The 12,985-nt window shown below is 38.5% G+C and overlaps 3 protein-coding genes across 7 annotated transcripts in view; all 3 read left to right on the forward strand.

The window, feature by feature from the left end:
- The window catches only part of LOC119491066 (caspase-1-like), a 33,352-nt gene extending 21,864 nt beyond the window's left edge, over window positions 1-11,488 (forward strand). The window contains exon 9 of the mRNA XM_037774685.1: window positions 10,162-11,488. Coding sequence (XP_037630613.1) covers window positions 10,162-10,169 — 8 coding nt within the window. The 3' untranslated portion in view covers window positions 10,170-11,488. The remainder of the gene's footprint in view (window positions 1-10,161) is intronic.
- Window positions 1,379-5,323, forward strand: LOC119491064 (caspase-1-like). Of its 4 annotated transcripts, none has more exons than XM_037774680.1 (8): window positions 1,379-1,488; window positions 3,172-3,456; window positions 3,596-3,741; window positions 3,940-4,116; window positions 4,214-4,451; window positions 4,577-4,732; window positions 4,880-4,989; window positions 5,115-5,323. In XM_037774680.1, the coding sequence occupies exons 1-8, from the start codon at window positions 1,482-1,484 to the stop codon at window positions 5,217-5,219; spliced, it is 1,224 nt and encodes a 407-aa protein (XP_037630608.1). In that variant the 5' UTR covers window positions 1,379-1,481; the 3' UTR covers window positions 5,220-5,323. The 4 variants fall into 4 exon arrangements, with proteins under 4 accessions (XP_037630608.1, XP_037630609.1, XP_037630611.1 ...); XM_037774681.1 differs by having other exon boundaries at window positions 3,611-3,741; XM_037774683.1 differs by having other exon boundaries at window positions 3,617-3,741.
- On the forward strand, window positions 6,570-11,488 carry LOC119491067 (caspase-1-like). 2 transcript variants are annotated; one of them, XM_037774687.1, is made up of 8 exons: window positions 6,570-6,700; window positions 8,153-8,437; window positions 8,573-8,682; window positions 8,881-9,057; window positions 9,154-9,391; window positions 9,527-9,682; window positions 9,830-9,939; window positions 10,065-11,488. In XM_037774687.1, exons 1-8 carry the CDS (start codon window positions 6,694-6,696, stop codon window positions 10,167-10,169), a joined length of 1,188 nt encoding a protein of 395 aa, XP_037630615.1. In that variant the 5' UTR covers window positions 6,570-6,693; the 3' UTR covers window positions 10,170-11,488. The 2 variants fall into 2 exon arrangements, with proteins under 2 accessions (XP_037630615.1, XP_037630616.1); XM_037774688.1 differs by having other exon boundaries at window positions 8,579-8,682.
- Window positions 11,489-12,985: the final 1,497 nt, after the last annotated feature.

A 12,985-nucleotide genomic window follows, 5' to 3' on the forward strand; every position in this document is an offset into this window, starting at 1 on the left:
TGCAAATGTATGAAATCAAGTTGATTTTCTTCATACGGCCAAGGCAACATGTAAAATGTGCAACGTTTATCATCTATTTTGATCTATTTTTTAACTTCTTAAAACCTATAAGACCCCAGACAACACTGCCATTAACTCAGACACAGTGCGCCGTATTAATCATCAGTACTCTTGATCAAAATAAGCCAAAAATGTATATAAATTATATTCTATTGTTCTATTTAAATTACAATTCATTTTCCTAATTTCTTGCCATTGAAAAAGAAGGTGGTGGCATTTATTAAACAGGGACTATAATGTACAGCACTTTGGTCAACTTTTGTTGTTTTTAAATGTGCTTTATAAATAAATTTGGATTGGAAATATATTTTTAACTGTGTTGTTTTGTTTGACCTATTTGCCATCTGTTCATTGTAATACTGACAGAGAGACTATATAACGGGTTTTAAATGTTATTTTTCACATACAGGTAAAACAAATTCACCATAAAATCCTTCATAAACTGCAGCAGCACAGATGTTGTCTACATGCTGGAGATGTCTCTGTGATCTGGTTTATGTTGGACAAACTAAAAAGATTCCCATATCTGAATACAAAACTGCAATAGGCCCCACCTGTTCAACCAACGATAATTGTACCTGTTGTAGGTTAACTATATACTCAATGTGTTTGACTTTTTGTTAATCTGTTTACACTGTTAAATGTCCCTTTTTTCCTTCGAAGTTTGCTGTCTATGAGCTGAGAGGCGCCTGATTTAGCTGCATGCTGATGGAAGATGCACAGATAATAACCCTGTTTCAATGTGTTCATCACTATCTGCCTTTAAACATGCACTATCTGCAACCATCTTGGACTCTAACCACTGGCACATTTTACACTTACTTTACACTATACATCCTACATACCACTTTATAGACTGCACATATGCACATATTACATTTATTTATTGCACAAACTACATTTATTTATTTATTGATGGACTGCACACACTATGTTCACCCATTCACTCTGTATCTTTTATATCTCTATTGTTGTTTTTATCATTTTTTGTATACCTTCATACCTCTCCTGTGTTTCACTCTGTTTGCTGATGTTGCTGCTTTGACACCTGAATTTCACTCCGGGGATTAATAAAGGTTCATCTTATCTTATCTTATCTTTTCTTATGTTAGAGTCTCAACTATTTCAAATATGGTTTAATATCACAAAGATGTGCAGATGATGGCTGCTAGCCTGCAGCAGTCATACAGATCTTTAGCTCTGTACGTATAGTAGCCATACTGGTAGAATAAAGTAGGTGAGGCTGTTTGTCATAAAGCAGGAAACATCGTTATCATCTCAAACAGTTGGTCACGCCTACGCATCGGCATTACGCACCAATCTCTGCACGCAGGTTGATAAAAACTGGGGAGATTTCACTTGTAACCTGCAGACTTCAGTTCTCTCTCTCTTCAACACACCTGTGACTCGAGATTTGAGGAATGGCAGGTAAGACTTCAGGGTCTAAATGCACTTTACAAGTAACCATACCACTTTACCACCATGTGTAAATCTACATGAGCTGAAGTAGTCTGTGCTGTGAGGGCGGTGAGGAGGAGAGAGGTTAAAAACATTATTCTCCTTTCATTTTGCAAAGTCTGTCAAAAAAAAAAAAGTTTTTATAATTCTGTATATTGTTGTGTGTGCCACGTATTTAGTATCACTTTGCTGGCGCTCATGCCAGCTCATGTTTTCTGTTGTTAAATCCATTTAGATGTAAAAGATAATATGATGGCTTTCACAATTTCAATCTACAAGCTTTTTGCATAAGATAAACTTTTGTTAAAATGACAAAGTGATATGTTTTACATTACTTTCATAGCTGGCTCAAAGTCTGTCCAGTGTTTTGTTCGGAACAAGTTGGCAAACTATAAAGTGAAGTAAGGAAACCGTGGTTGTAGCTGGGAGTGGCTTCTTCTCTACTCTGTGTGAAGAGGAAGGGCAATAAGCTTTTACTCACAGCTTAGCCTTTTATGGTAGTGGAGCTCAACTACTAGAAAGCATATGGAAATATTCAAAACATATAGATTTACAGTAATACTTCACAACAAGTGTACATACACATGGTAAAGCAGCAGTGGGTAGAATCGGTGCAAATCTGATTTAAAAGTTATTTTTATAAAGCGGTCGCTATATCCTGACAGTAGTGCATGAGACAGGAAATCTGAAAATAAATCATGTGCCTCTGTGTCCTCCGGTGCTCCTAATGACATCTGCAAGATTTCACAGACCGGAGGAAAACAACCAATCAGAGCATAGCTGGAGCCTTGCCGTCTCTGAGCAGCTGTCAATCACTCACGTACTTTGATCCAAATGAGAAAGTTTGTGACCCGGCCGCCATGTTGAGATCAGTTGAGGAAAAACCAAGCACCGCCAACCAGCCGGAGCACACTTTCTCATTTTACAACTAAACAGTACACTACAAGATGTTTCTGAAAACATTTTACATGAGAAATAGGCATTACAGTAACAGAATAGTTTGGGAGTGATTGACAGCTGACTCCGTTGAATAAACAGCCAATAGGAACGCTCTCTCTCTGAAATGACCTGTGATTGGCCAAAGTCTCCCGTCACGGGCTAGATTTTTTAAAGCGTGAAAACAGAGCCATGAGGAGGAGCAGCAAGTATCTCTCAGAGCACTTGAATTACCATCTGCTGCAAGGTTATTATCTCATTTTTGCCCAATGATGCCCAAAAATATTCTGCCTACTGCAGGTTTAAGTAATGTACAATGCAGGAAGTATCATGAATTCCTGTAACTCACTATTTAGAAATGTGAAACTAATATATGCTTAGTTAACACTTAATGGATTATCAACTAATAATTTCTAGTTGCTAAAACCTTTTTATACACTCAGTTGCAGTTTATTTGGTACACCTAGCTAAACTAATGCAGCCTACAGTCCTGCAGTAAATCAAACTTCATTAATATTGTAATGGTCACTTTCTTTAGTTTATGGTGCTGTTGAATTGTATTGCCTTATACTCACAGGTGTCTCTATTTTTTTGTCCACCCCATTTATATCAATGAGGGTATGCTACATAACATATATTTTTAATGTCTTATTCAATGTTAGTACCTCTGTTGAAATAAAACATTTTGAGTTGTGTGATTTATATTGCCTCTTCTAGAAAAGGAGCTTGCCAGAGTGAGGAGTAAGTTTGTGGAAAAGGTGTCGAACGCACTGCTTAAGGACCTCCTAGACGACCTTTTAGGCGATGGTGTCTTGAATGACGGCCAGAAAGACTCGATACTTGAGGAGAACAGCAACAGAGCAGACAAAGCTCGCAGTCTCATTGACACGGTGAAGAGGAAAGGAGATGAAGCCAGCAGGAAGATGATCGCTCACCTTCACAGCAGAGACCTGATGCTTTACTCTGAACTGGGTCTGACCTGTGGTGAACCTGCTCAGCCAGGTAAGCTGACATATTTCACCTATATTCTTTTTTTTTGATTCAACTAATATTATATTTTGACACTGTCATGAATACAGGTTTATACGCAAAGAGAAGTACATTGTTTTGAATAGAAATGTTTTGCTGTTCCCAGCTGCAGAGCCACAGATGAAAGCTTCAGAGCCACAGATGAAAGCTGCAGGGCCACAGATGAAAGCTGCAGGGCCACAGATGAAACAGGAATGGTCCACCGTGCTCCTCCCTACCCCCAAGGAATTCTGGGAGAAGAAACTGAAAGATAGCGATGTTAGTCATGCATACTGTAAAAGCCATATAAAGAGTATTAAGTTAGTTCCTGTACATCTCAGTTTTCCTCACCTCAATAGAAAGGTGTTGTTTAACAAGTAGTAAAATATAGTTTTCTTAATAAAGTCTACAATGTGTATATTTCCAGATATAAGGTACATTTTTGTTATACTTTTTTTCTTCAAATTTGTTTTTCAGGTTTACGCTGCGGCCGAAAAATCCATTAGGAATCGTGTGGCCCTGCTAATCACTAATATAAAGTTTACTGATGAGACATCAAACAGAAATGGAGCTGAGAAGGACGAGGAGAACACGGAGAAACTGCTCACAGGTCTGGGATACGAGGTGGTGAAATACACAAACCTCACAGGAAAGGTACTTTTATAAAAAAGGGAAATAAAAACAAACACATTTATTGTGTGGCTGATTTAGTGATACAGTAACTGATGTCTGCCTTTTTGTGTTCTTACAGGAAATTGACGATGCTGTAATTCAGTTCTCTAAACATCCGAAACTCAGAGAGACAGACAGTGTGGTGGTGGTTATCATGTCTCACGGGAAACTCGGAGCTGTCCTCGGTGTCAACTGGACAAAGGAGAAATCTGATGATGAGTTCCCCATCAATAACCTTTACAAACACTTGGGCACAGAGAACTGCCCAGCGCTGCTGGACAAACCCAAGATCATCATCATCCAGGCCTGCAGAGGAGGTGATCCCAATCTATTCTCACAGATACAACAAACATCAACATGAATTAATTTAGGAGTTTGCAAATTATTTGTGTGTTGAGCGAGGCTCTCATGCACTGTATTAAAAGTCTGACATGTGTTTCAGAGGACAAAGGATCAGTGCTTGTTAAAGATGGTGCAGACCAAGATGTGGCCTGTGATGATGTGCTACAGCCAGATGACATGGACGACATTGAGGATGATGCTTTTCAATATGCCATCAAAGAAAAAGACTTCATTTCTCTTCTTTCCTGCACCCCTGGTTAGTTATTTTTTATGTTTATCAGAACTTATTATATAGCTCATAACACAATGAAGATTAATATCATTAATCTGCATTGAAAACAGCTAAGAATAGTTACTTTATGTAATAAAAACAAAATATATTTCCTGTATGTTTTTCTTCCAGATACCGTCTCATATAGACAAAAGGTTAATGGGTCTTTTCTCATCCAGTACATCGTTGATGTATTTTCCACCCTCGCACATGAGCAAGACATTGAGAAACTTTTCAAAAGAGTAAGTGGAAAGTAATTTCAGTTTGTGAGGCAACAACACCACATAATCAGCAGTAATGATGATGCTCTTGTTGTATTAGTCTTAGTCTTGCTTAATTTCATACAATGTTTGTTTCAACCACACAGGTCATGCGACGCTTTGAAGATTTTTCCATTGAATACAGAAGACAGATGCCGACCAAAGACAGAGTCACTCTGACGAAGGACTTCTACTTCTTTCCAGGCATCTGAGGCAGGATTCACTGTTGTTTAACACAGACTTGTAGCCGCCTTTCATATGATGCTTGCAATTGAGGTACTACTTGGTGAATAGATGAAACTTATGGATGAATTACTGAATGGGCCTACCGGGCACAGGCCTAGGGGACCAATGGACAGAGAAAAGTGATGCAAAGAGACGTAAAGAGATGCAAACAGACTGCAAATAGATGCAAAGCAACTGCAAAGAGACCTAAAACGTCTGCAAAGAGACACAAAGCGACAGCAAAAAAAACGCAAAACGACTGTAAAGAGACGCAAAATGACTAAAAAGATACGTTTTGTATCTCTTCCAGTCTTGGTGTTTTGCCCTTTTGTAGTAGGGGTGGGGGGCTTTACTATGTCTGTGTCCAGGGGGCCCATGTCACATAATCCTTCCATGATGAAATCTATTATAAATACTATAAAACATTCATATTTTTGATATATGTATAATTAACAATGTGTAAGCCATTGAATTAATGGAACATAGACATTTTTATTAACTTGTATTCAACAGTTTGCTTTCTCATCGACGTCATGCAACTAGTCAACAGGATATTGAATGATTGCTTGCACCGGGCTCTTAGTTCTTCCACCAAATTTTAAAACATACCTGCCTGCAAATGTATGAAATGAAGCTGTTTTTCTTCATACGGCCAAGGCAACATGTAAAATGTGAAACGTTTATTATCTATTTTTATCTATTTTTTAACTTCTTAAAACCTATAAGACCCCAGACAACACTGCCATTAACTCAGACACAGTGCGCCGTATTAATCATCAGTACTCTTGATCAAAATAAGCCAAAAATGTATATAAATTATATACTATTGTTCTATTTAAATTACAATTCATTTTCCTAATTTCTTGCTATTTAAAAGAAGGTGGTGGCATTTATTAAACAGGGACTATAATGTACAGCACTTTGGTCAACTTTTGTTGTTTTTAAATGTGCTTTATAAATAAATTTGGATTGGAAATAATTTTTAACTGTGTTGTTTTATTTGAATAATTTTAATTTTGAACAGATTTACTATCTGTTCAATGTAATACTGACAGGGAGACTATATAATGAGCTGAGAGGCGCCTGATTTAACTGCATGCTGATGGAAGATGCACAGATAATAACCCTGTTTCAATGTGTTCATCATGTTACAGTCTCAACTATTTCAAATATGGTTTAATATCACAAAGATGTGCAGATGATGGCTGCTAGCCTGCAGCAGTCATACAGACCTTTAGCTCTGTACGTATAGTAGCCATACTGGTAGAATAAAGTAGGTGAGGCTGTTTGTCATAAAGCAGGAAACATCGTTATCATCTCAATCACTGGGTCACGCTTACGCATTGGCATTTCGCACCAGTCTCTGCACGCAGGTTGATAAAAACTGGGGAGATTTCACTTGTAACCTGCAGACTTCAGTTCTCTCTCTCTTCAACACACCTGTGACTCGAGATTTGAGGAATGGCAGGTAAGACTTCAGGGTTTAAATGCACTTTACAAGTAACCATACCACTTTACCACCATGTGTAAATCTACGTGAGCTGAAGTAGTCTGTGCTGTGAGGGCGATGAGGAGGAGAGAGGTTAAAAACATTATTCTCCTTTTGTTTTGCAAAGTCTGTCAAAAAAAAAAGTTTTTATAATTCTGTATATTGTTGTGTGTGCCACGTATTTAGTATCACTTTGCTGGCGATAATATGATGGCTTTCACAATTTCAATCTACAAGCTTTTTGTATAAGATAAACTTTTGTTAAAATGAAGTGTGATATGTTTTACATTACTTTCATAGCTGGCTCAATGTCTGTCCAGTGTTTTGTTTCTGAACAAGTTGGCAAACTATAAAGTGAAGTAAGGAAACCGTGGTTGTAGCTGGGAGTGGCTTCTTCACTACTCTGTGTGAAGAGGAAAGGCAATAAGCTTTTACTCACAGTTTAGCCTCTTATGGTAGTGGAGCTCAACTACTAGAAAGCATATGGAAATATTCAAAACATATAGATTTACGGTAATACTTCACAACAAGGTTACATACACATGCTTAAAGCAGCTGTGGGTAGAATCGGTGCAAATCTGATTTAAATATTTTTCTAACATTGATCGAAATGAGAAAGTTTGTGACCCGGCCGCCATGTTGAGATCAGTTGAGGAAATACCAAGCACCGCCCACCAGCCGGAGCAAACTTTCTCATTTTACAGCTAAACAGTACACTACAAGATGTTTCTGAAAACATTTTACATGAGAAATAGGCATTACAGTAACAGAATAGTTTGCGAGTGATTGACAGCTGACTCCGTTGAATAAACAGCCAATAGGAACGCTCTCTCTCTCTGAAATGACCTGTGATTGGTCAAAGTCTCCCGTCACGGGCTAGATTTTTTAAAGCGTGAAAACAGAGCCATGAGGAGGAGCAGCAAGTATCTCTCAGAGCACTTGAATTACCATCTGCTGCAAGGTTATTATCTCATTTTTGCCCAATGATGCCCAAAAATATTCTGCCTACTGCAGGTTTAAGTAATGTACAATGCAGGAAGTATCATGAATTCCTGTAACTCACTATTTAGAAATGTGAAACTAATATATGCTTAGTTAACATTTAATGGATTATCAACTAATCATTTCTAGTTGCTAAAACCTTTTTATACACTCAGTTGCCAGTTAATTTGGTACACCTAGCTAAACTAATGCAGTCTACAGTCCTGCAATAAATCAAACTTCATTAATATTGTAATGGTCACTTTTTGTAGTTTATGGTGCTGTTGAATTGTATTGCCTTATACTCACAGGTGTCTCTATTTTTTTGTCCACCCCATTTATATCAATGAGGGTATGCTACATAACATATATTTTTAATGTCTTATTCAATGTTAGTACCTCTGTTGAAATAAAACATTTGAGTTGTGTGATTTATATTGCCTCTTCTAGAAAAGGATCTTCTCAAAGTGAGGAGTAAGTTTGTGGAAAGGGCGACAGATGAACTGCTTATGCAGCTCCTGGACGACCTTTTAGACGATGGTGTCTTGAATGACGGCCAGAAAGACTGGATACTTGCGGTCAACGTTGGCAGAGCAAACATAGCTCGCGGACTCAATGACACGGTGAGGAGGAAAGGAGAAAAAGCCAGCAGGAAGATGATCGTTCACCTTCACAGCAGAGACCTGATGCTTTACTCTGAACTGGGTCTGACCTGTGTTGAACCTGCTCAGCCAGGTAAGCTGACATATTTCACCTATATTCTTTTTTTTTTTGATTCAACTAATATTATATTTTGACACTGTCATGAATACAGGTTTATACGCAAAGAGAAGTACATTGTTTTGAATAGAAATGTTTTGCTGTTCCCAGCTGCAGAGCCACAGATGAAAGCTGCAGAGCCACAGATGAAACAGGAATGGTCCACCGTGCTCCTCCCTTCCCCCAAGGAATTCTGGGAGAAGAAACTGAATGATAGCGAAGTTAGTCATGCATACTGTAAAAGCCATATAAAGAGTATTAAGTTAGTTCCTGTACATCTCAGCTTTCCTCACCTCAATAGAAAGGTGTTGTTTAACAAGTAGTAAAATATAGTTTTCTTAATAAAGTCTACAATGTGTATATTTCCAGATATAAGGTACATTTTTGTTATACTTTTTTTCTTCAAATTTGTTTTTCAGGTTTACGCTGCAGCCGAAAAATCCATTAGGAATCGTGTGGCCCTGCTAATCACTAATATAACGTTTACTGATGAGACATTAAACAGAAATGGAGCTGAGAAGGACGAGGAGGACATGGAGAAACTGCTCAGAGGTCTGAGATACGAGGTGGTGAAATTCACAAACCTCACAGGAAAGGTACTTTTATGAAAATTCAAATTCAAAAACAAACATTTTTTGTGTGGCTGATTTAGTGATACAGTAACTGATGTCTGCCTTTTTGTGTTCTTACAGGAAATTGACGATGCTGTAATTTGGTTCTCTAAACATCCGAAATTCAGAGAGACAGACAGTGTGGTGGTGGTTATCATGTCTCACGGGAAACTCGGAGCTGTCCTCGGTGTCAACTGGACAAAGGAGAAATCTGATGATGTGTTCCCCATCAATAACCTTTACAAACACTTGGGCACAGAGAACTGCCCAGCGCTGCTGGACAAACCCAAGATCATCATCATCCAGGCCTGCAGAGGAGGTGATCCCAATCTATTCTCACAGATACAACAAACATCAACATGAATTAATTCAGGAGTTTGCTAATGATTTGTTTGTTCTCTTTAAGTGAGCGAGGCTCTCATGCACTGTATTAAAAGTCTGACATGTGTTTCAGGGGACAAAGGATCAGTGCTTGTTAAAGATGGTGCAGAACAAGATATGGCCTGTGATGATGTGCAACAGCCAGGTGACATGGACAACATTGAGGATGATGCTTTGCAATTTGCCAACAAAGAAAAAGACTTCATTGCTTTTCTTTCCTGCACCCCTGGTTAGTTAACTTCGATGTTTATCAGAACTTATTATATAGCTCATAACACAATGCAGATTAATATCATTAATCTGCATTGAAAACAGCTAAGAATAGTTATTTTATGTAATAAAAACAAAATATATTTCCTGTATGTTTTTCTTCCAGACACCGTCGCATATAGACATCCGGTTAATGGGTCTTTTCTCATCCAGTACATCGTTGATGTAATTTTCACCTTCGCACACAAGAAAGACATTAAGAAACTTTTCAAAAGAGTAAGTGGAAAGTAATATCAGTTTGTGAGGCAACAACACCACATAATCAGCAGTAATGATGATGCTCTTGTTGTATTAGTCTTAGTCTTGCTTAATTTCATACAATGTTTGTTTCAACCACACAGGTCATGCGACGCTTTGAAAAGTTTTGCATTCAGTACAGAAGACAGATGCCGACCAAAGACAGAGTCACTCTGACAAAGAAGTTCTACTTCTTTCCAGGCATCTGAGGCAGGATTCACTGTTGTTTAACACAGACTTGTGCCACCTTTCTTATTCTGCTTGCAATTGATGGTACTACTTGATGAATAGATGAAGCTTATGGATGAATTACTGAATGGGCCTACCGGGCACAGGCCTAGGGACCAATGGACAGAGAAAAGTGATGCAAAGAGACGTAAAAAGACGCAAACAGACTGCAAATAGATGCAAAGCAACTGCAAAGAGATGCAAAACGACTGCAAAGAGACAGAAAATGACTCTAAAGAGACGTGAAACAACTACAAAGAGACACAAAACGACTGCAAAGAGACCTAAAACGACTGTAAAGAGACGCAAAGCAACTGCAAAAAGATGCAAACCGACTGTAAAGAGACACAAAACGATTGCAAAGAGATGCAAAATTACTGCAAAGGAACACAAAGCGACTGCAAAGAGACACAAAACGACTGCAAAGAGACCTAAAACGACTGTAAAGAGACGCAAAGCAACTGCAAAAAGATGCAAACCGACTGTAAAGAGACACAAAACGATTGCAAAGAGATGCAAAATTACTGCAAAGGAACACAAAGCGACTGCAAAGAGACGCAAAATGACTGTAAAGAGATGCAAAATGACTACAAAGATATGGCCGCGTTGTTCGCAGTCGCTTTGTATCTCTTCCAGTCTTGGTGTTTTGCCCTTTTGGAGTAGGGGTGGGGGGCTTTACTATGTCTGTGTCCAGGGGGCCCATGTCACATAATCCTTCCATGATGAAATCTACTATAAATACTATAAAACATTCATATTTTTGATATATGTATAATTAACAGCGTGTAAGCCTTTGAATTAATGGAACATAGACATTTTTATTAACTTGTATTCAACAGTTTGCTTTCTCATCGACGTCATGCAACTAGTCAACAGGATATTGAATGATTGCTTGCACCGGGCTCTTAGTTCTTCCACCAAATTTGAAAACATACCTGCCTGCAAATGTATGAAATCAGGTTGATTTTTCTTCATACGGCCAAGGCAACATGTAAAATGTGCAACGTTTATTATCTATTTTTATCTATTTTTTAACTTCTTAAAACCTATGAGACCCCAGACAACACTGCCATTAACTCAGACACAGTGCGCCGTATTAATCATCAGTACTCTTGATCAAAATAAGCCAAAAATGTATATAAATTATATTCTATTGTTCTATTTAAATTACAATTCATTTTCCTAATTTCTTGCTATTTAAAAGAAGTGGTGGCATTTATTAAACAGAGACTATAATGTACAGCACTTTGGTCAACTTTTGTTGTTTTTAAATGTGCTTTATAAATAAATTTGGATTGGAAATAATTTTTTTAACTGTGTTTTTTTATTTGACCTATTTGCCATCTATTCATTGTTATACTGACAGGGAGACTATATAACAGGTTTAAAATGTTATCTTTCACATACAGGTAAAAAAAATACACCATAAAATCCTTCATAAACTGCAGCAGCACAGATGTTGTCTACATGCTGGAGATGTCTCTGTGATCTGGTTTATTTTGGACAAACTAAAAAGATTCCCATATCTGAACACAAAACTGCAATAGGCCCCACCTGTTCAACCAACGATAATTGTACCTGTTGTAGGTTGACTATATACTCAATGTGTTTGACTTTTTGTTAATCTGTTTACACTGTTAAAAGTCCCTTTTTTCTTGTACAAAACTAAATAGTTTCTGGCAGTCAATATTTAAAACCTTTTCAGATGTGTTGGAGGTACCCATAGAACCTTCTGCTACTACTGCAGTATTTAGAGTAGTACCACAAGATTTACATCTTAGTCGCCAGGCAAAGAATATGATAGCTTTTGCATCTCTTTTAGCTAGACGACTTATACTTCTTAAAGGGACTATTTGTAACTTTGTACGTGCATAAATGTAGCGGGTCGTCACACATGCGCGCTCACATATGCGCGTTCGCGTGTGGCCGCTGCCTCTCCAACTCTGCCTGCCTGCCTTCGCTCAGAGAGAGCGCGCGTTCTCAGCTCGCTCCACCTCTAGACGTGAACGCGCGCTCACTACACACTGCAGAAGAGTTAGTTTAGCTCTGAGAATATCTAGTGAATGCACAGGGGACGTTTGTGCAGAAAAAAAATGCTGCAGCTCCTCCAGACCAACAGAGGTTTCCCGTGTCTTGTGAAGTGACGGAGCTCTTCAGAGAGTTACGTTACCCTCTCGTTACCGACCGGGTGCCAGTGTCTCCTCTGCTCTCTCCGGCTGCGGGAGGAGAGAGCAGGGAGACACGCTGGAGAGCTCTGCTGCCTCAGCCTGCACTTAGGCAGGAAAAGCCAACATTAGGATCAGATCTAAATCATGTTCATGGAGAGACCTTCGTCTGGTCAGCTAACGTTACTGCCAAGCAGCTGAAATATAGAGTGATATTGTGGTTTTAGCTGACTTGTGTCGCCTCACTGTTTTGAGTGATGCTCGTTCAGGTATATTTAGAGCGAGCAAGCGCGAGCCCGACGCTGACTTTCGTTGATTTCACGGCCACAGGTGTCGCTGTTAAGAAGCATTTCTGAAAGTTACAAATAGTCCCTTTAAATGGAAGGAGAAGTATCCTCGAACCTTTAGGATGTGGTTTAAAGATCTCATACATCATTTGGTATTGGAGAAGATTCGCTATACTACAAGAGGGTGTGCTCAGAAATGTTATGCTATATGGAGATCCTTTTTTAATCTATATTATATAGAAAAAATGGATACAACTGACATTGTTGCTTTAAACTGCTGACCCCATATTACATATAATTTACAACTTTGTTGTGTATTCAGTTACTGTTTAACCACTAAATGGC

The sequence above is a fragment of the Sebastes umbrosus genome, chromosome 7 (genome assembly GCF_015220745.1).
Source record: "Sebastes umbrosus isolate fSebUmb1 chromosome 7, fSebUmb1.pri, whole genome shotgun sequence".
Taxonomy (NCBI): Eukaryota; Metazoa; Chordata; class Actinopteri; order Perciformes; family Sebastidae; genus Sebastes; species Sebastes umbrosus.

What these genes read in the sequence shown, in the direction of transcription:
- LOC119491064 (XM_037774679.1), top strand. An exon ending in TGGTGAACCTGCTCAGCCAG is followed by an intron (nt 3,457 to 3,589) that starts GTAAGCTGACAT and finishes TGCTGTTCCCAG; the next exon opens with CTGCAGAGCCACAGATGAAA. An exon ending in TTGAGAAACTTTTCAAAAGA is followed by an intron (nt 4,990 to 5,114) that starts GTAAGTGGAAAG and finishes TCAACCACACAG; the next exon opens with GTCATGCGACGCTTTGAAGA.
- LOC119491067 (XM_037774687.1), top strand. An exon ending in TGTTGAACCTGCTCAGCCAG is followed by an intron (nt 8,438 to 8,572) that starts GTAAGCTGACAT and finishes TGCTGTTCCCAG; the next exon opens with CTGCAGAGCCACAGATGAAA. An exon ending in AGAAACTGAATGATAGCGAA is followed by an intron (nt 8,683 to 8,880) that starts GTTAGTCATGCA and finishes TTTGTTTTTCAG; the next exon opens with GTTTACGCTGCAGCCGAAAA.